Source organism: Capra hircus, chromosome 8, assembly GCF_001704415.2.
Source record: "Capra hircus breed San Clemente chromosome 8, ASM170441v1, whole genome shotgun sequence".
NCBI classification, from domain to species: domain Eukaryota; kingdom Metazoa; phylum Chordata; class Mammalia; order Artiodactyla; family Bovidae; genus Capra; species Capra hircus.
In genome coordinates, this window is record NC_030815.1 from 61462741 (window position 1) to 61486300 (window position 23560).

The 23560-nt window shown below is 37.5% G+C and overlaps 1 protein-coding gene across 1 annotated transcript in view; it reads left to right on the forward strand.

Annotated features, from left to right (window-relative positions):
• FRMPD1 (FERM and PDZ domain containing 1) overlaps window positions 1-23560 on the forward strand; it is a 158201-nt gene that overhangs the window by 101416 nt on the left and 33225 nt on the right. The window contains exon 2 of the mRNA XM_018052189.1: window positions 11173-11277. Within this exon, the coding sequence (XP_017907678.1) occupies window positions 11177-11277 (101 nt within the window). The 5' untranslated portion in view covers window positions 11173-11176. The remainder of the gene's footprint in view (window positions 1-11172; window positions 11278-23560) is intronic.

Here is a 23560-nt window from a genome sequence, read left to right on the forward strand (position 1 = left end):
TTGAACTGTGGTGTTGGAGAAGACTCTTGAGAGTCCCCTGGACTGCAAGGAGATCCAACCAGTCCATCCTAAAGGAGATCAGTCCTGAGTATTCATTGCAAGGACTAATGTTGAAGCTGAAACTCCAATACTTTGGCCACCTGGTGCAAAGAACTGACTCATTTGAAAAGACCTTGATGTTGGGAAAGAGTGAAGGTGGGAGGAGAAGGGGATGACAGAGGGTGAGATGATTGGATGGCATCACTGACTCGCTGGATATGAGTTTGAGTAAACTCCGGGAGTTGGTGATGGACAGGGAAATCTGATGTGCTGCAGTCCATGGGGTCACAAAAAGTCAGACACAACTGAGCGAGTTAACTGAACTGAACTGAACATTTTTTAATGTCTCTGCTATTTGATTGGTAGAATGGGTGAATTTAACTCATATGACCATTATATCTACTAGTGTGGGCAGGAATCCCTTAGAAGAAATGGAGTAGCCATCATAGTCAACAAAAGAGTCCAAAATGCAGTACTTGGATGCAATCTCAAAAATGACAGAATGATCTATGTTCATTTCCAAGGCAAACCATTCAATATCACAGTAATCCAAGTCCATGCCCCAACCAGTAATGCTGAAGAAGCTGAAGTTGAACAGTTCTATGAAGACATATAAGACATTTTAGAACTAACACGCAAAAAAGATATCCTTTACACTATAGGGGACTAGAATGCAAAAGTAGGAAGTCAATAAACACCTGGAGTAACAGGCAGATATGGCCTTGGAGTACAGAATGAAGCAGGGCAAAGGCTAATAGAGTTTCGCCAAGAGAACGCACTGGTCATAGTGAACACCCTCTTCCAACAACAAAAGAGAAGACTCTACACATGGACATCACCAGATGGTCAACACTGAAATCAGTTTGATTATATTCTTTGCAGCCAATGATGGAGAAGCTCTATACAGTCAACAAAAACAAGACCAGGAGCTGACTGTGACTCAGCATGAACTCCTTATTGCCAAACTCAGACTTAAATTGAAGAAACTGGGAAAAACCACTAGACCATTCAGGTATGACCTAAATCAAATCCCTTATGACTATACAGTGGAAGTGAAAAATAGATTTAAGGGACTAGATCTGATAGACAGAGTGCCTGATGAACTATGAATGGAAGTTCATGACATTGTACAGGAGACAGGGATCAAGACCTTCCCCAAGAAAAATAAAGGCAAAAAAGCAAAATGGCTGTCTAAGGAGGCCTTACAAATAACTGTGAAAAGAAGAGAAGTGAAAAGCAAAGGAGAAAAAGAAAGATATACCCATTTAAATGCAGAGTTGCAAAGAATAGCAAGGAGAGATAAGAAAGCCTTCCTCAGCAATCAATGCAAAGAAATAGAGAACAACAATAGAATGGGAAAGACTAGAGATCTCTTCAAGAAAATTAGAGATACGAAGGGAACATTTCATGCAAAGATGGCCTCAATAAAGGACGGAAATGGTATGGACCTAACAGAAGCAGAAGATATTAAGAAGAGGTGGCAAGAATACACAGAAGAACTGTACAAAAAAGATCTTCACGACCCAGATAATCATGATGATGTGATCACTCACCTAGAGCCAGACATCCTGGAATGTGAAGTCAAGTGGGCCTTAGAAAGCATCAGTATGAATAAAGCTAGTGGAGGAGATGGAATTCCAGTTGAGCTATTTCAAATCCTAAAAGATGATGCTGTGAAAGTGCTGCACTGAATATGCCAGCAAATTTGGAAAACTCATCAGTGGCCACTGGACTGGAAAAGGTCAGTGTTCATTCCAATCCCAAAGAAAGGCAATGCCAAAGAATGCTCAAACTACCACACAATTGCACTCATCTCACACACTAGTAAAGTAAAGCTCAAAATTCTCCAAGCCAGGCTTCAGCAATATGTGAACCGTGAACTTCCTGATGTTCAAGCTGGTTTTAGAAAAGGCAGAGGAACCAGAGATCAAATGGCCAACATCCACTATTTCATCAAAAAAGCAAGAGAGTTCCAGAAAAACATTTCTTTCTGCTTTATTGACTATGCCAAAGCCTTTGACTGTGTGGAAACAACAAACTGCAGAAAGTTCTTCAAGAGATGGGAATACCAGACCATCTGACCTGCCTCTTGAGAAACCTACATGCAGGTTAGGAAGCAACTGTTAGAACTGGACATGGAATAACAGACTGGTTCCAAATAGGAAAATGAGTACATCAAGTCTGTATATTATCACCCTGCTTATTTAACTTATATGCAGAGTACATCATGAGAAATGCTGGGCTTGAGGAAGCACAAGCTGGAATCAAGATTGCCGGGAGAAATATCAATAACCTCAGATATGCAGATGACACCACTCTGATGGCAGAAAGCGAAGAAAAACTAAAGAGCCTCTTGATGAAAGTGAAAGAGGAGAGTGAAACATTGGCTTAAAGCTCAAGATTCAGAAAACTAAGATCATGGCATCCGGTCCCATCACTTCATGGGAAATAGATGGGGAAACAGTGGAAACAGTAGATGACTTTATTTTGGGGGGCTCCAAAATCACTGCAGATGGTGACTGCAGCCATGAAATTAAAAGATGCTTACTCCTTGGCAGGAAAGTTATGACCAACCTAGACAGCATATTAAAAAGCAGAGATATTACTTGGTCAACAAAGGTCCGTCTAGTCAAGGCTATGGTTTTTCCAGTAGTCATGTATAGATGTGAGAATTGGAATATAAAGAAAACTGAGCATTGAAGAATTGATGCTTTTGAACTGTGGTGTTGGAGAAGACTCTTGAGGGCCCCTTGGATTGCAAGGAGATCCAACCAGTCCATCCTAAAGGAGATCAGTCCTGAGTGTTCATTGGAAGGACTAATGTTGAAGCTGAAACTCCAATACATTGGTGATACTCCAATACGTTGGTGATACTCCAATACTGAAGCAAAGAGTTGACTGATTTGAAAAGATGCTGATGCTGGGAAAGATTGAGGGCAGGAGGAGAAGGGGATGACAGAGGATGAGATGGTTGGATGGCATCACCGACTCAATGGACATGGCTTTGGGTGGACTCTGGGAGTTGATGATGGACAGGGAGGCCTGGCATGCTGCGGTTCATGGGGTCGCAAAGAGTTGGATATGACTGAGTGACTGAACTGAACTGATTGTATAATTCTGTAATCTATAGAATCTATAATGTATAATTCCACCTAGAGATTGAAAATTATTTTTTTTCAGAGATTTGAAGGCGTGGCTTCAATGTCTTCAGGCCTCTGTTGTTCCCGTGAAGTCCAATGTCATTTTTATTCTCAGTTTTTTGTATGTGATCCATTTTTTTTCTCCCAAAGCTTTGAAGATATTCTGTTTCTAGTTTCTGAAATTTTACAATATTATTTCTTGATGTGGGTATTTTTTCATTAATTATGCTGGGTAATTAGTAAACATTCTTAAACTGGAAACAAGCTTCTAAGGGAAATGTTATTGGCTTATTTAACTATTTCCTTATCTCCATTTCCTTTACTCTCTCTGTACGGAACTCATGTGGGATGAATTTTGGATGTCCTGGATTGTTAACCATACATATCTATTTTTTTCTTTTTACCCTGTCTTTGGCTCTTGGTTAGTTTTTCTATATTTCATTGACTATATTTCTCAACTTTAATTGAATTTTTATTCCAGCTATTTTTAGTTTCCAGGTTTATGTTCTCTGATTATTCTTTTTCAAAGAAAATTCTCTTTTTGTTTCATAGATGTAACATCTTATCTTTTTGAGGATTTGAATTGTAGATTAACATTTTTTCTTGTTTTCTGCATTGTCTCTGTTTGAGTTCCATTTGTTTTGATCTTTTTAAAATAGTATAGGTTTCCTCAAATATCTATTTATGTGTAAGAGTGAAGCATTAAAAGCAGTTGGATGGGGCAGGTCATTGACAATATGTATGTATGGTCTGGGCATTGAGATTATCAGAGAATAAAAAGAGATCTGAGATGTTTTGGGAAAAAAATCAAAATGATTTTAAGCTTTGTATGATGGATGGATGGGCCCCACTGACAGGACACTGACAGATTTCCAGCCAGGGTGATCTGGCAGCAAGTTACCAGAAGTATCACTATCTAAAGGTCTTTTCTCTGGTGCTCTTTAGTTCTCCAGAAAAAGATCTCTTGTCTCTTACTTTGGATGTAAATTCCTAGCTGCCTGGATTCTGGGAACTGGGCAAAGGAGTTCTTGTCATTTAGTAAGAAGAATTTTTCTTAATCCTTCTATTTCATTCCTATATCCTGTGTTGTGCCTGGTCTCCACAAATCTGCAGCCTCTCATGTTTGATTCTCATCAAAAGAACAAGTCTTTTGCTCCCAGAAGGCTAGGGAAGGGATGGTTGTCTAGGCAGGTAGTAGGATGGGGCCTGTGAATATAGTTGCTGCATTATACAGACATGTTTCATGTTTTCAGCCCTATCATTCATCCCTGCTTTCTCCCATGCCTGTTGCCTCTAATTCCTGAGCCATCAAATGGCAAATTGGCTCATTTTCCATCAGAGTCTCTTTCTGCAAGCACATTGGTTTTTGTTTCCTTTGCTCTGCTCAGTTATATCTGCTCCAAACAATTTATCTTCCAGACACTGTCAACATTGCTTATCTATGGTCTTCTCTATTCTATGGGTTTATTTCCTTTACTGTAATTTGTAAGGTTTAGAAAAGAGAAGAGATTAAGACATTGTTTCAATTCACCATGTTTAACCAGAAATCTCTCACTTTTATAATTTTAAAAAGTGAGCTGTGTAGAACTGAAGATAGTATTCAGGTCTGCTGTCCCCATAGGAAAAAAGCTAGACTGACACATCCCTTGATCCAAATGGAATTTATTTTTGGTTGCAGTCTATGTTTTATACCCATTAATTTGTATTTGGCTGCCATTTGATGAAAAATGTCTCCGTGTTTCCAAAGTGATGAGTTTGGGTGTCGGGCTTTCATTTTTATATGAAAACGGTTAGTGCACTCCTAGTATAGATTCCGTTATTATTCTGTAGATTACAGATAGATTCTAGGTGCTAATATTTTATTTAGGATATTATTTACTTTGATAATTGTAAGGGAGATGGTATTTCTGCCTTATCATAATATGTTTATCAGAATTGGTATCAATGTTATAATGACTGTTTAAAAAATTTTGGAAGCTTTCTTTTTTTTTTTTTTTAATGCTCTAGAATACCTGGAATAGCATTGGGGAAAATAAACTAAGCTGGCTGAAAGCAATGTGATATCCTAGATTGAATCCTAGAACAGAAAAGAAGCATAAATGGAAAAGCTGATGAAATCTGAATAAAATCTGCAGCCTAGCTAATATTAGTGTACCAATGTTAATTGCTTAGTGTTGACAAAGTTACAATGATTATGTAAGATGTTAACATTAGGGAAAGCTGAATGAAGGGTGTAATGGAATTCTCTGTATTATCTTTGCAGCCTTTGTGTTCATCTAAAATTATTCCAAAACTTAAAGTTTATATTTAAAGTAAAACAAATAAAGATCGTAAGGGTGAACTATGTCTTAGAAATTTGTGAGAGTTCACCTTTGAACCTATTTGCCTGGAATTTTTTTTTTCTCCTTTTTTTTTTCCTATTTATTTTTGGAGGCTAATTACTTTACAATATTGTATTGGTTTTGCCATACATTGACATGAATCTGCCACGAGTGTACAGGTGTTCCCCATCCTGAACCACCCGCCCCCCACCTCCCTCCCATCCCATCCCTCTGGGTTATCCCAGTGCACTAGCCCTGAGCACCCTGTATCATGCATTGAACCTGGACTAGCAGTCCATTTCACATATGATAATATACATGTTTCAATGCCATTCTCCCAAACCATCCCACCCTCGCCCTCTCCCACAGAGTCCGAAAAACTGTTCTATACATCTGTGTCTCTTTTGCTGTCTCACACACAGGGTTGCTGTTATCATCTTTCTAAATTCCATATATATGTGTTAGTATACTGTATTGGTATTTTTCTTTCTGGCTTACTTCACTCTGTATAATAGGCTCCAGTTTCGTACACCTCATTAGAACTGATTCAAATGTATTCTTTTTAATGGCTGAGTAATACTCCATTGTGTATATGTACCACAGCTTTCTTATCCATTCATCTGCTGATGGACATCTAGGCTGCTTCCGTGTCCTGGCTATTATAAACAGTGCTGCGATGAACATTGGGGTACATGTGTCTCTTTCACTTCTGGTTTCCTTGGTGTGTATGCCCAGCAGTGGGATTGCTGGGTCATATGGCAGTTCTATTTCCAGTTTTTTAAGGAATCTCCACACTGTTCTCCATAGTGGCTGTACTAGTTTGCATTCCCATCAACAGTGTAAGAGAGTTCCCTTTTCTCCACACCCTCTCCAGCATTTATTGCTTGTAGACTTTTGGATAGCAGCCATTCTGACTGGTGTGAAATGGTATCTCATTGTGGTTTTGATTTGCATTTCTCTAATAATGAGTGATGTTGAGCTTTTTTTTTTATGTGTTTGTTAGCCATCTGTATGTCTTCTTTGGAGAAATGTCTAGTTCTTTGGCCCAGTTTTTGATTGGGTCATTTATTTTTCTCAAGTTGAGCTTCAGGAGTTGCTTGTATATTTTTGAGATTAATTCTTTGTCAGTTGCTTCATTTGTTATTATTTTCTCCCATTCTGAAGGCTGTCTTTTCACCTTGCTTATAGTTTCTTTTGTTGTGCAAAAGCTTTTAATTTTAATTAGGCCCCATTTGTTTATTTTTGCTTTTATTTCCAGTATTCTGGGAGGTGGGTCATAGAGGATCCTGCTGTGATTTATGTTGGAGAGTGTTTTGCCTATGTTTTCCTCTAGGAGTTTTATAGCTTCTGGCCTTATGTTTAGATCTCTAATCCATTTTGAGTTTATTTTTGTGTATGGTGTTAGAAAGTGTTCTAGTTTCATTTTTTTACAAGTCATTGACCAGTTTTCCCAGCACCACTTGTTAAAGAAATTGTCTTTTCTCCATTGTATATTCTTGCCTCCTTTGTCGAAGATAAGGTGTCCATAGGTGTATGGATTTATCTCTGGGCTTCCTATTTTGTTCCATTGATCAATATTTCTGTCTTTGTGCCAGTACCATACTGTCTTGATGACTGTGGTTTTGCAGTAGTGCCTGAAGTCAGGCAGGTTGATTCCTCCAGTTCCATTCTTCTTTCTCAAGATTGCTTTGGCTATTTGAGGTTTTTTGTATTTCCATACAAATTGTGAAATTATTTGTTCTAGTTCTGTGAAAAATACCGTTGCTAGCTTGATAGGGATTGCATTGGATCTATAGATTGCTTTGGGTAGCATACTCATTTTCACTATATTGATTCTTCCAATCCATGAACATGGTATAGTGCTCCATCTATTTGTGTCCTCTTTGATTTCTTTCACCAGTGTTTTATAGTTTTCTATATATAGATCTTTTGTTTCTTTAGGTAGATATATTCCTAAGTATTTTATTCTTTTCATTGCAGTGGTGAATGGAATTGTTTCCTTAATTTCTCTTTCTGTTTTCTCATTGTTAGTGTATAGAAATGCAGGAGATTTCTGTGTGTTGATTTTATATCCTGCAACTTTACTATATTCATTAATTAGTTCTAGTAATTTTCTGGTGGAGTCTTTAGGGTTTTCTATGTAGAGGATCATGTCATTTGCAAACAGTGAGAGTTTTACTTCTCTGTTTCCAGTCTGGATTCCTTTTATTTCTTTTTCTGCTCTGATTGTTGTGGCCAAAACTTCCAAAACTATGTTTAATAATAGTGGTGAGAGTGAGCACCCTTGTCTTGTTCCTGACTTTAGGGGAAATGCTTTCAGTTTTTCACCACTGAGGATAATGTTTTCTGTGGGTTTGTAATATATAGCTTTTATTATGTTGAGATATGTTCCTTCTATTCCTGCTTTTGGGAGGGTTTTTATCATAAATGGATGTTGAATTTTGTCAAAGGCCTTCTCTGCATCTATTGAGATAATCATATGGTTTTTATTTTTCAATTTGTTAATGTGGTGTATTACATTGATTGATTTGAGGATACTGAAGAATCCTTGCATCCCTGGGATAAAGCCCACTTAGTCATGATATATGATCTTTTTAATATGCTGTTGGATTCTGTTTGCTTGAATTTTGTTAAGGATTTTTGCATCTATGTTCATCAGTGATATTGGCCTGTAATTTTCTTTTTTTGTGGCATCTTTGTCAGGTTTTGGTATTAGGGTGATGGTGGCCTCATAGAATGAGTTTGGAAGTTTACCTTCCTCTGCAATTTCCTGGAAGAGTTTGAGTAGGATAGGTGTTAGCTCTTCTCTAAATTTTTGGTAGAATTCAGCTGTGAAGGCATCTGGACCTGGGTTTTTGTTTGCTGGAAGATTCCTGATTACAGTTTCAATTTCTGTGCTTGTGATGGGTCTGTTAAGATTGTCCATTTCTCCCTGGTTCAGTTTTGGAAAGTTGTACTTTTCTAAGAATTTGTCCATTTCTTCCAAGTTGTCCATTTCATTGGCATATAGTTGCTGATAGTAGTCTTTTATGATCCTTTGTATTTCTGTGTTGTCTGTTGTGATCTCTCCATTTTCATTTTTAATTCTGTTGATTTGATTTTCTCCCTTTGTTTCTTGATGAGTCTAGCTAATGGTTTGTCAATTTTATTTAACTTCTCAAAGAACCAGCTTTTGGCTTTGTTGATTTTTGCTATGGTCTCTTTTGTTTCTTTTGCAATTATTTCTGCCCAAATGTTTAAGATTTCTTTCCTTCTACTAACCTTGGGGTTCTTCATTTCTTCCTTTTCTAGTTGCTTTAGTTGTAGAGTTAGGTTATTTATTTGACTTTTTTCTTGTTTCTTGAGGTAAGCCTGTATTATTGCTATGAACCTTCCCCTTAGCACTACTTTTATAGTGTCCCATAGGTTTTGGGTTGTTGTGTTTTCACTTTCTTTCATTTCTATGCATATTTTGATTTCTTTTTTGATTTCTTCTGTGGTTTGTTGGTTATTCAGCAGCGTGTTGTTCAGCCTCCATATGGTGGAATTTTTAATAGTTTTTCTCCTATAATTGACATCTAATCTTACTGCATTGTGGTCAGAAAAGATGCTTGGAATTATTTCAATTTTTTTGAATTTACCAAGGCTAGATTTATGGCCCAGGATGTGATCTATCCTGGAGAAGGTTCCATGTGCACTTGAGAAAAAGGTGAAATTCATTGTTTTGGGGTGAAATGTCCTATAGATATCAATTAGGTCTAACTGGTCTATTGTATCATTTAAAGTTTGTGTTTCCTTGTTAATTTTCTGTTTAGTTGATCTATCCATAGGTGTGAGTGGGGTATTAAAGTCTCCCACTATTATTGTGTTGTTATTAATTTCCCCTTTCATACTTGTTAGCATTTGTTTTACATATTGCGGTGCTCCTATGTTGGGTGCATATATATTTATAATTGTTATATCTTCTTCTTGGATTGATCCTTTGATCATTATGTAGTGTCCTTCTTTGTCTCTTTTCACACAGCCTTTGTTTTAAAGTCTATTTTATCTGATATGAGTATTGCTACTCCTGCTTTCTTTTGGTCTCTCTTTGCATGGAATATCTTTTTGTTTTAATATTTGAAGTAAAACAAATAAAAATCATAAGGGTGAGCTATGTCTTATAAATTTGTGAGAGTTCACCTTTGAACCTATTTGCCCGGAATTTTTCTGAGTGTAGCTCTTTAACAACTTTCTCTTCTATGGTAATTGTCTTTTAGACATTCTGTCTCTTCTAGGGTCATCTTATATCATTTATATTTCCCTTAAAAACCATCTATGTTATTAAGTTTTTCAAAGGTATTTATGTATTGTTAAGCAACATAATCTCTTGTAATTAAAAAAATTTTTTTTTCTGCGTCCATGGTTATTTCCCAGTGTCATATATTATTTTGTGTGGTTATTTATTGGATTGTGAAATTAACTTGATCAGTTGAGACAGTATTTTAAGAAATAAAATAGAAAATTATATATTGTTTTAGGAAACTTTAATCTCAAGCATATATACTGTTTTCTTGGTAACCTGATAATATCTATCAAAGCACAAATGCATGTAAATTTTGACCTCACAATTCAATATCTGGAAACTTAACCAAATATATAACTGCATATGTACAGAAATTATACTTGTACAACATAACTCATTGCAATATTACTTACAATAGAGAGATTGGCAATAACCCAACTGTCTATTAAGGGAAGACTACTTCTTAAATTAGAGTACATTCATACAGTGTAATACTCAGAGGCTGTCAAAAGGAATGAGGTGGCATTCTTTGTATTAATGTGAAAAGATACTGATGAAGAAAGCTTGGTGTGGAACAATGTGTGTGGTGTACTATCCTTTGTGTTAAGAAGAGGATACACAAAATCTATATTTGTATTTGCTTATACAGGCATACAGAAACTCTGGAAAGACAGATATCTCAAGTGGGAAAACAGTGATTATGTATCAGGATGGGAACTGAATGGATGGGGTTAGGGAAGAGAAGAAGGGAGACCTTTCACTGTATATCTTTTTTAATTTTTATGGTAAGAACACACTTAACATGAGACGTACCCTTTTAACAAATTTTTAAGTGCACAATACAGTAACTGTATATCTTTTTCTTTTTTAAAATCTTGAGTTTGAATTATACGAATTCAGGATTACCTATTCAAAAATTAGATATAAAAGGCTACGCAAAAAAAAAAAAAACAACAGCACTCAGATGAGTGGGCACAATGTAATTAAAATGCTCCCATCTCCATGTAGTTCCTGATGCAGTCAAAACCAAGTTATGCTGTCCAGGAATGCACACAGATTTGAGGTAGGAGGGCAGCATCACACAGAAAGTGTGTCTCTGACAGGGGGTCATAGTCACAGTTTGAGAAGCCTTACTTATATTTCCCAATCCTTATCTTTAACCACTGAAGAAATAAAGCCAATCTGTATATCACAAGACTGTGGGCTCTTTAGGGCAGAGGGCTGCTAAAGTTGTTCACTCTGTGCACACTGAGCACTTGTGTATATTAATTTCAGATACAAAGAAAGCCCTGGTTATTTGATCAGCATGTCTTAAAATGGGCAAATATAGGAAGCATCACGGTGATCTGTTAGAATCCTCTTCCAAGCATTTTGGTTAGCTTCTTAAGAAAACTCTTCTTCTTTTTAGGTAAATGGAAGAGCTGGAGACCAGCTTATTCCAGACGCGGAAAGCACACAGAATAGAACAAATGGTGGCAAGATGGCTCCGGCGCTCCCGGGACAGCTCGGCCCGGTAAGACTCCTGGGCTGGCAGAGATTTCTGTCTGTAAGGGTTCAGTGTTCCCGTGGGAGGAGGTTTTGCAGTCTTGGCAGCGCCTGGGGATCACTGTCTCCGGCTTGCTTTGTTCTTACATCCTGTGAGGGGAGAAGTGTAAATGGGTCAGCAGTTTTACTGGAGTGCCTTTCTCTCTGTCCCTTTCCAATTCCTCCCCTCTGCATCCTTCAACAGGCACGCACAGACATAGAGTCACTCACCCCAAACTCATGCCCATATTTATAGAGACGCACATTCACACACAGACAGATGTATGCACACTCATACCCACATACTTGCATCCATGTGCCTATACGCTCTGAAACACACTCTCACACACACAGTTTTGAACACACACTCACACATGCTCACTGTTTCTGTCTGTCTCACACACACCCCTTGTCTTAGTACTCAATGTCAGGCAATCTGCTGTTTATACTCTTTCCCCGTCTTTGTTTCCAGCAGCTGTTCCTTCCTTGCAGTCCCTATTTCATTCTAAACAAAATGAAATGAAATCAAATACAGATCTGATTTGACTGCTACAAGAGAACTTAAAATATGTTCTGTTTCAAAGCACTCATTTTCCATCTCAGATTTCCTGTCTGGCCCTGACATGGAGATGAAATATCATGTGTCAGGTGTTTCTGATACACATATTCTTCCAAAGGAACTGGGAACAGCTGTCCTGTTGCCGAGCAGTAAACTTGCTCAGAGCTGCACTGCCCCATGTCCAAGTGCTCGGGTCCTCACACCCTGCAATAGGATAAGGTTGGGAGGACTAGCCCCATTTTACAGATGAGAACCTGAGGTTCAGGGAGTATCTCGTTTACAGACATCCGCACCCGCTCTGCTCTGAAATGTTTGGTGGGTCGTCATCTCCTATAGGATGAATTCAAACATTTTTGGTTAGACATTCAAGGCTCTCTGTGATCGACCCACAATCCATTACAGCTGTTTGTCTTACTCTTCTGCTTCATTCACATCATGCTTCAGCTGAAATGACCTACTCGCTGTTCCCCTACCCAAGCGCCCAACTTCCCCTCCCACCACCTAGACCTGGGTTCCTGTGCCCCATCCGTTCCTCCCGTCTCCATGTGTCTAGACCCCACTCACAGTTCAGGGTCTGGCTGAAATGCTGAGTCTTCCATGAAGTGTTCCGCAGTCCTCAGCCAGAATTCATCTCTCCCGAGGGGTCCCATAGTATTTGGTTTGTAGCAGCAGCATTGTGCTTCTCCCTGTGTGTTCAGCTTAAATTCGAGCACATCCCTTTTCTTCCTTCTGAGCTTCTATACAAGCTCAGTGGAAGGCAGGGAAAGTATCAGCCTCACCTCATAGCCCAGACTGAGTTCCAGGAGACTGCATGGAGTCCGGTAGTGCTTGGTGAATAAATGGGAAAACTCCTAGGTACATTGTTTTCTGAAGTGGGTTCTGCAAAACCTAGTTGTGTGTGATGTGTGTGTGATGTAACCTATATCTGATTCCTACCCACCCACTCTTGGTAATTCATAGTGCGTTTTGGCACATTAAAGGCTCTGAGAAGTCCTGCAGAAAAAGACCTGTGTAACCCATGTAACTCTCTAATATCTAGCTTCTCTCACAGAGTATAAATAAAAGGCAACAGCTAGGAAGTTTTTTTTTTTCCTCCTCTATTTTGAGATATGTTTCACATAACATAAAATTTACCCATTTAAAAATGTACAGATTTATTTAGTATGTATACAGTATATATTTAGTGTATATATAGAATTTTCAACAATCTACCACAATCTAATTTTAGAATACTGTCGATACCCCCAAAAGAAACCCCATACCCATTAACAGTCATCCCGTATTTGCCCCTCCCCCAGCTCTAGACAACCACTCATCTACTTTCTGTTTCTATAGATTTGTCTGTTCTGGATATTTCCTGTGAATAGAATCATACAATATATTGTCTTTGTGACTGCCTTCATTCACTTAGTGTAATGTGTTTAAGGTTCATCCGTGTTATAATATGCATCAGTGTGCATTCCTTTTATTTAAAAACTTTTTATTTTCTGTTGGAGTATAGTGGATTAACAGTGTTATAGTAGTTTCAGATGGGTAGCAAAGCACCTCAGCCATACATATACATGTATCCATTCTCCCCCACAACCCTTCCCACCTAGGCTACCACATAGTGTTGAGTAGAGTTCCCTGTTAGTTATCCATCTTAAATATAGCAGTGTGTACCTGTCCATCCCAAACTCCCTAACTATCTGTTCCTCCATTCTCCCCTCCCCACTGCTGCTGCAACTGTAAGTTCATTCTCTAAAGTCTGTCAGTGTTTTGGTTTTATAAATAAGTTCATTTGTATCATGTTTTTTTAGATTCCTCATATAAGGGATGTCATATGATGTTTCTACTTCTCTGTCTAACTTACTTCACTCAGTGTGACAATTTTTGTTGTTGTTCAGTTGCTCAGTTGTGACCGACTCTGTGACCCTATGGACTGCAGCACTGCAGGCCTTACTGTCCTTCACTGTCTCCTGGAGCCTGCTCAAACTCATGTCCATGGAGTCCGTGATGCCATCTAACCATCTTGTCCTCTGTCGTCCCTTTCTCCTCCTGCCTTCAATCTTTCCCATCATCAGGGTCTTTTCTAATGACAGTTTTAAGGTCCACATCCCTGTTGCTGCAAATGATATTATTTAATTCTTTTTGATGGCTGAGTAATATTTGATTGTAAATATGTACTGTCCCTCCTTTATGCATTCCTCTGTTAATGAACATTTAGGTTGCTTCCATATCTTGGCTGTTGTAAACAGTGCTTGCATTCCTTTTTATTGCCAAATAATATGGTATATTTTCTTTGTCCATCAGTTAATGTACACTTGAGTTGTTTCCACTTGGGAGCTATTGTGAATAATGCTACTATAAACATTTTTTATTTGAACATATATTTTCATTTCTCTTGGGTTTATTCTTTGATTAGAATAGCTGGGTCATATAGCAGCTTGATGTTGAACCTTTGGAAGAACTGCCAGGCTGTTTTCCAAAGCATTTCCACCAGCAGGATATAAGGGTTCCAGTGTCTGCATACCTTTGGCAACACTTATTATCTGCAATTTTTTATTATAAACATCCTAGGGGGTGTGAAGTGGTATCTCATTATGGTTTTGATCTGTATTTTCCTGATAGCTAATGATGTTGAGTATCTTTCCATGAATTTAGTAGGAATTTTGTTTTCCAAGTGCTTTAGAAAGAGAAGAAAAAGAGGGAATGATTCCTGGAAGTGTCAGTGGAAGGCATTATTTCTGTGTTTCTAGGATAAATCACATGCAGTCTTATTGAAATTGTTTCTCATCTCTAATCCTGCAACCTTGATTCAAGCTGGGTTCTTCTATCTTCAGATTAATTGAAAATGGTCAAGAATTGAAAAGCATAATTTGTTTTCCTGGAGTAGAGTAAATGGTACCACCTTCCACAGAATTGTTTAACCAAGAGACCTGTGAGTCATCCTGAATTTTCCTCTCTCTCATACTCTGTACCTACCCCATCAGCAACTTTTGTCAGTTCATCCTCAAACACATCTCCACTCTGTCCAGCTCTCTGTCCCCAGAGGGCATTGCCATAGTCACTCACTCTTTCTCTGCTCCACCCTGAAGCCATAGTGGGCTTTTCAAAATACACACTGCTCCTGTCCCACACGCTCGCTCCTGGCTCCAACCCATCCCAAACCATTCAGTGGCTACCCGCCACCATGCCATAGCCTACAAGCCCCTTTACAATCTGTTCCTGGTTTCCTGTCTTCCTCTTGTTCCTCCTACTTCCTTGCCACACTTTATGACAATATATCCATTTGTTTACTTGTTCTTTGTCTAACCCCGCACCTGTTTAGTATGTGACTCTTCTCCCCCAACCCTCCTGCCACATTTGAGACCAAAGACCATAACTACCTTGTCTAAAAAGTATCTTCAGCCCTAGAAGAATGCGTACATAGTATGTAGTAGATATTCAATAAATTTTTATTGATTAAGGGCTTTCACAGTCAGGGACTATATTACTTATTTTTAAAAAAATTTTATTTTTATTATTTATTATTATTATTATTTTTTTTACTTTATAATACTGTATTGGTTTTGCCATACATTGACATGAATCTGCCACGTATGACCCAGCAATCCCACTGCTGGGCATACACACCGAGGAAACCAGAATTGAAAGAGACACGTGTACCCCAATGTTCATCGCAGCACTGTTTATATAACTTATTTTTATTTATTTAAAATATATCTAAATTTTGTATTGTTTCTTCTTCCGAATGGAAATTTTGATGATTAACAGTTTTAAAATGCATAAAAACTTTTAAATAAAGACTGGAAATTCTATAGATAGATTGCAAACCAATTAGATGTAGGATTAAGCATTTGAGTACTAACGTTGGCTCTACATTTCCTGATAGCCAGATCAAGAAATGAAAAAAATACATTGAAGTGTTTTTTTATAGTCCAGAGAAAAGGAAACAGAAATTAATCTGAAGTCATGAGTTTACATGCATCTTTTAACAATCTTGCTGTCTTTTCAGACCTTTAAAAGCTTCTACTCATTTCAGCTGATTGTACTTACTTAATTATAATTGCCTTTTTTTCCATAAAGTTAAATTTTATCTCCAACACTAATTGACCTGTCCAGGAAGAAATTAGTCAAAAATAACAATTTCCATTTCCAAACATTATTAAACAAATTTATAATTTTTATGAACTTGAGTAATGTTAGAGCTTTATAAGGCATCTTAAAATGGTTTTTTTCTGGGGAAGAGTGTCAACTTTCAAAGTTACTTTGATTTCTTCAATTTTAAATGAGTGGACAATCCCTAGTCAAATTCAGATAGTGGCACTCAGTTTGAATGTCTGTGTGTGCATGCTTGGGTAGGGTGGAAGGTTAGTGATACCAATAATTGCAGAAATACAAAATTACTCAGATATTATTAAGATGACTGCTATTTTACCACTTAATTTCACACTCCAATATAAAAATAACATTTACAGTATCAGTGCTCTTTTAGAAATAGCTAACCCCCCCAAATAGTCTCTGTGACACGTTTTGAATTTCTGTAAAAATAGTGTAATACAAACCACTTAATAAAAGCTATAACATAGTGACATTATATTATAAACTAATTTTTAACCATTTTGCTCTGTACTAAATTGTCATCTTCTTTACCACTTTCTATAACTAGGGAGGTGATAAAATGAGATGAGAAGGACATGTTATAGAATACATTTTTGCTTAATTATACCATTTTTTTGTCTCCTACAATTTTTGATGTTTATATAGTTAAATGATAACCTCTTGATGATTTCTTTGCTTCAAAGCTTAGAAAATCCTTACCCAATAATTAATTAATTAATTTTCAATTTGATAGTTTAAGATATTTTATATTTAAGTTTTTACTTTGGTATTTATTTTAGTATAGGCTGTGAAATAAAGATCTAGCTTGTTTCTTTCCAAAATAAGTAGTGTTTCCATCACCATTAACTGTGAGTAACCTTTCCTTTCTTTACTGACTTATGCTCTCACTTTTTCATATATGAAATTCCTGTGTCTGTGGGTGAAAACTTGTATCTCTTCCTAGGCTAGCTATTCTGTTTAATTGATCTAACTGCTTTCTTTCACACACCTGTATTAAAACTATTTATATTTATTGTCTGTTAAACTAGAGTTTTATTCTCTTCATTTGCCATTTTATATTCTTATCTGCCTTTCCATGTGAACTTTAGAATAATTTTATTGTATTATTAAAACAATTTTGTGTAAGATTTACTGAATTCTCTCATGTGTAATCTAGAAACGTTGGTTTTATAGATCAAGACTTGAAAAAAATCTAAGGAGTTTGATGAATTTCACGCCTTCTTCTTGGTGCTTGGTTTTATAAACTTCAAAGCTTAAAAAGACTTCTTTCAATTTATATTTAATCTTCATATTAGTGTGTATTAGTGTTAATCTAATGTGCACACATATGTGTTCAATGAATACACATACGCACACACTCACACATGTACACACAGGCATATGTATTCACAAGTGTGCAAATGCGCATCATGGCATCTTTGTGTCAGAAGTCTTGGCTATTGGTTTTTCCCTCCTTCTAAATTTGCTTGTTCATTATAACCATAGTCTGTTTACTAGTTATAGGAATGGTATTTTTGACCTTTCTAATACTCCTAATGGTGTAGAAGGACCATTTCAGGTACCAGTTTTTAATTGCTATTTGACCATGGACAAAAGGGAAAGATTTTAAGAGAACAGGTTAGAAAGTTCCTGTGCTGCGTCTGTAGGGTCACCCTTGTCTTCTGAACCTCCTTTTTAAAGTAGCAATGGCATACTTTCTCCTCCTCTCAGCTGTAAGCTTTTGCCCTGTAACACTGTACACACAATATATACATTCAGTGGTCTCTAGAAACTGTCACAGCCACAAGCCTAGTCCTGTGATTATGACTACAAGATAAATTTCTTTCTGGAACAGGCCACTCCTTATATTTCTTCTTTCTTTGAATAAACTTTAGATTAAAAATCCAGTTTATACCAGACGTTCACTTTTAAAATCACTCCAGCTGAACATAATACAGTGTTTAAACATAGATTCAAAATAGTTTCTCCACATCCTGCTGGAAGTCAGAGGTGAATTCTTTGTTGTTACAAGATAGAGCCAAATTTATTTCACAGCCTATCAGAGAATAGATAAAAAGCCAGAGAATATTTGAAGCCTAATCTGTCTCCATCTGGTATTTTTTTTCTTCTCAGGGTTATTGATCAGCTCAATGTGAACTTATAACCCATAAAATATAGAATGAGTTTACCCGAGGCTATTTTCATGATAAATTTAACATGTGTTTTCCGGTTCTACCTTAGGATCCAGTTATCTGATAAGATTTCTATTAGTGTCGCCAGGTCTTATGCTGTTCCGATGTAAAACCACAGGAATGATCTCAGATTTATGATTTAAAACCATTACAAAGGCAGCAGACAGAGGCTTTTGGATTGTCGGCGTTTAGTTTGATATTTATAAGATTCTTCAGAGGAGGAAATTTTGCTGCAGAGATCATTTCCTTCAGTTCCCTGTCGAACATTCTTTTTGAGGAGAGACTATGGCTTCGTCCTGTTTTTAAGCAATCCCTTTCCAAACAAAAGCCTAGATGTGGTCTTCGGGGAAAATGTCAAATCCAGACTTTGGGTCAAAGCTCCTGACGCTGTCCAGGGATTAGTCAACACAGCGGGGCCTCGTTTGTCTACCATTGTTGGGGAGCATACCCTTCCAAATGGAAAAATCAGATAAATAAAGACTACTCGCTTGAAAAGCATCCAAATGAATTCTGTTCTAACCACATGGTAAGGTTTGTCTATTTCTTTTGTCCTCTAAACATTTATTAAGCCTTACTCTATGCCTAGCACTGATTTCAGCACATGGGGGCAAGAAAGACATGGTTGTGCTATATGAGCTATTGTCTAGAAAGGATGAGAGACTTCACACTGGTCATTACAAATATGATGTGCGTTTCAAAAATTGATGTACAGATTGTATGTACAGGTTCAGCAAAGGGAGAGGGATATTTCCACCAAAAACAGAAGATTGAGTAGGAGCTGCGCAGGTGAAGTGTATGGTGGGGTGTTTTGAGAGCTGTGTCAAGGGCTGGGGGATATTCTAGGCAGAAGGAAGACCTTGTGTGTTTGAGGAACTCCAAAGGAACCTGTCTGGCTAGAACAAAAATACTGAGAGAGTGAATGGCTTGGTTGTAGAGGCTTCAGTGGTGAGCAGGGGCTATATTAAGCCATACTAAGGTTTTTGGATTAAGTCATTTAATCAGGGCAGACATATGAGCAGGATTGCACTTATTAATATAATATCAATCTAGTTGCTGGATGGAGAATCGTTTAGGTGAGACAAGAATGAAAAGTAGGGAGGGACTTCCCTGGTGGTCCAGTGGCTAAGACTCTATGCTCGCAATTCAGGGGGCCTGGATTCGATCACCGATCTGGGAACTAGATCCCATGAGAATGAGAGAGTGAAGTCGCTCAGTCGTGCCCGACTCTTTGCGACCCCATGGACAGTAGCCTGCACCAAGCTCCTCCATCCATGGGATTTTCCAGGCAAGAGTACTGGGGTGGGTTGCCATTTCCTTCTCCAGGGAATCTTCCCAACCCAGGGATCAAACCCAGGTCTCCGCATTGTAGACAGACGCTTTACCGTCTGAGCCACCAGGGAAGTCGACATGCCACAACTAAACGAGTCTGCATGCTGCAACTAAGACCTGGCATAGCCAAATAAATATATTTTTTAACAAAAGAACGAAAAGTGGGAAGACCAGCTAGGAGACATTTAGAGCAATCTGTCTGTAGGACAGGTGACAAGGTCCTGAAATAGAATGGTGGTCATGGAGACAGAGAGAAATGGATATCTTTAGAGAGTTTTGAAGCCATGACTGGTAGGATACTAGGGGTAAGAGCAGGGTAAAGTCAAAGATTACTTCCAGGAGTGTGTCTTTAGCAACTGATCACTGTTCTCCAGATACCATTTATTGAGCTCTGGGATATGGAGAAGACGGGTCCTGATTAGGACTCATAGTCAAAAGGTGGAGCTGTATATCAAATTAAGCAAACTTACAGGACAAATGACAAACATTGAAGTCTGTCATATTCGAATTTACTGCTATTTATTAATGGCTATATACACATTTCCACCTTTGCTAATCATATTAGGTGTACTATTTTGTATCATGCTCTCTATATTCAGTATTTTGCTCATATATTCACCTAATAAACAGAGATGCTTTCTATGGGCAAAGTTCTTCACTCAGTATAGTGAGAAATACAGAGGTGGGTAAAAAATGGTTCCTGAATTCTGAGAGTTTGCAGTCTATGCGGGGTGATAATATATGGAATCAAATAGCTGTCACTGACAGTTGAGGTGCTCAAGACCAGAAGGGCTCAGAGATGAGTGAACTTGTGTCTAGCTAGGAAATCAGAGGAGCATTTTTGGAAGAGGTAGTATTTGAGCTGGATTTTGATTGGCCTCACAGTTTCCTGTGAGGCAGCTGCATGAACTGAAGCCCAGATGTAAAACTGGTGCAGCAGGAAAGGTTAGGCTGGAGTGAAGTCCTGGGAAGGAGAGTGGGTAGAGAATGTTGGCTAAAGACAAAAGACCAAGAGGGTAAGGTTGAGGAGTTTAACTTTTATCCTATGGGTGATGGGGAGTTGTAGGGGCAGAATAATCCACACAAGGGGGTTGGGGCAGTTTAGAAGAGTATTTTCTAAGCTATATTTCCATGTATGTCTAAGTTTCACAGGCTTGTGGCCCTTCATTGTTGTAGAGTCTTGGGGCAATTCCTTCCTATGCTTGATTTATCCATTCTCTGTTGGGTGGTTTCAATTTTTTCAACTATTCTAAATAAAGCTATGGTAAATATTTTTGAATACACAATTGCCAGGGTGTTTTGAGCTCATACTCTGTTCTAGGGCTTTATGATACAAGGGAATGTTTGTCTTCTAGGAACTCATAGTCTAGTGCAAACAGTGTTTTTTATTTTGGGGGCATGCATATTACTTTGAGGAATGTTATTCAAAATGATAACAGAAGGTCGAAGAAAATGATCAAATTTTAAATTCATGTATAATTTCCTTGATGACTTTCCAAAGACAGTAAGAAGCCAATTTATATGGTCACCCTTAAATCCCAGGGCCCACACATGTTGGACTTTATTATTTTAATTCCTATGTAGTGCTTTAGTGACACGTAATAGTTCTCTGTAGTCCATTCAGTTGTTCTTCTTTGATCACCAGAGTTGTACATTTTCTGTTATTTACCAGCTTTATTTCTTCATGTGTGAGTTTCTCACTCACTTGCTTTGAGGATGTGAAGTCTGGGTATTTACTGCATGTTTTTATGTCCATTCTGCATATATTTTTATTGTAAGCTTTTTCCCTCCAGGATTTTATAAGTTGATTTACTTATTTCCAACAGCTCCATCTATACATTGCATACCATGCAATTCACTCACTTAAAATGTACAACTCACTGATTTTTAGTGTTTTCACAGGGATGTAAGACCACCATCACAATACATTTTGGAAAATTTCATCACTCCCGCAAGAAAATCTGAATGTATTAGCAGTCACTCTCTATTTCCTTTCTAAACGCTCCTTCCCCAGCCCTAAGCTACCACTAATCTACTTTCTGTCTCTATAGATTTATCTAGTCTGGACATAGCACATGAATGGAATCATACAGTATGTGGTCTTTTGTGACTGACTTCTTTCGTGTAGTATGATGTGTTCAAGGTTTATCCATGTTATAGTACATATAAGTATTTCATTCCTTTGTATTTCTGAACAATACTCTGCTATAGAATATTGTTTTTGTCATTAGTTGAGGTACACTTGGATTGGTTCCACTTTGGAGCTATTCTAAGTAATGTTGTTACAAACACTTGCGTGCAAACTTTGTGTGGACATATGCTTTTCAGTTTTCTTGGATGTATGCCCAGGAGTGGAATTGCTGGGTCATTCAGTGTTTAGTCTGTTAAGGAATTACAAGACTATATGAGGGTTTTGTTTTTCTCCACATCTTAGTCAGCACTTGATCTATCTTTTTGATTATAGCCATTCTAGTGGGTATGTCACTGTAGTTTTGATTTGTATTTCCATAACTGCTAATAATCTTTTCATGTCCCTACTGACTGTATATTTTCTTTGGTGAAATGTCTATTCAAATCCTTCACCCAATTTTTATTTGGGTTGTCTTTTTTGTTTAACTGTATTATAAAAGTTCTTTATATATTCTAGATACCAGGTCCTTATCTGACTCTTTGCAACCCCATGGACTGTAGCCTGCTAGGCTTCCCATGGAATTCTCCAGGCAAGAATACTGGAGTGGATAGTCAGTCCCTTCTCTAGCCGATCTTCCCAACGCAGGGATTGAAGCCGTCTCCTGCATCACAGACAGTTTCTTTTACTGTCTGAGCCGCCAGGGAAGTCTCATTAGATATATGGTTTGCAAACATTTTCTCCTATTTTGGGCATTGCCTTTTCACTTTCTCAGTGGTGTCCTTTGAAGCACAAAATTTTCAATTGTGAAGTTCAGTTTATTTATGTTTTCATTTGTTGCTTGTGCTTTTAGTGTCATATCTAAAATGCTACCGAAGTCACAAAGGTCTATTCTTATATTTTCTACTAAGAGTTGTATAATTTTAGCTCTCATATTTAGATCTTTGATCTGTTTTGAGTTAATTTTTGTTTGTAAGAAATTAAAAGCTGTTTTTTCACTTGAATTTCTCTTTGTGCTTTTCTATGTAGTTATCCAATTTTTTTATTTCCTTGTATTTATGATTTGGTTATTGAAATTTCACATTCAAACCATCCCCCTTATATCTTATGCCTATCTTTAATTCTCCAGTCCTTAGAAATGTGTCTCTTCTCCAGAACTGCCACATTTATTTCCAGTTTTTGTAATTCTCTCTTTTGACCTTTTTGAAATTTAATACTTTGTATAACGCTTAGTACCACAGTGTGGTGATTTTTTTACCATGTTGAATTATTTCTGGCTAGCCACATAATATTTTAAAAGACTTTCTGGAATTTCTATTCACTTTCATTGGTAAAGACCAGGCCATGCAGTTTTGATCATTGCTGCCCTCTGATAGGAGCATGAAAATAAATTAGCTCACTGCCTGGTACATAGTTAGTGCTCAATGGATGTTGCAAGTGATTATTGTTATTGTTGTTACTGCTCCTCTTACTGTCATCAATTTATTAGTTCTTTTTTTTTTTTAATCTGGAAGGCTTTTGAACCAGTGTTCCATCAAGTTTATATTTTCATTCAGTATTTATGTTCATTGTTGACTCTGTAATCTTCCCAACCAGGAATCCAGCATCAGTATTACTATGTCTTCTGTTATTATGTCAACTTTTTAAGAAAACCTAGCTCCTGGTACACATTCAGCTATTCTGTCTTTAATGGGTTGTAGGATGGTTTTTGTGGCTGTGTTTTATGTATTTATCCGGCAACTCCACTGAACTTATTTTTTAAGTACTAGCAATTCTTTTTGTGGATCATTTTCTCAGTGTAGATCGTCATTTGTTTGAGAAAAAAAAAAAGGTATGTTTATTATTCCTCTTATCATTTTTCCTTCTCCAATAACTATTCCAGGCATTTCTCCTGCCACTTAAATAGGAGTAGTGTCTAGGGGGTCCTTCCTGTTGCTTTTTCAAAGGAACACAAATGTTGATTTTTGTTTTTCAGTGTACT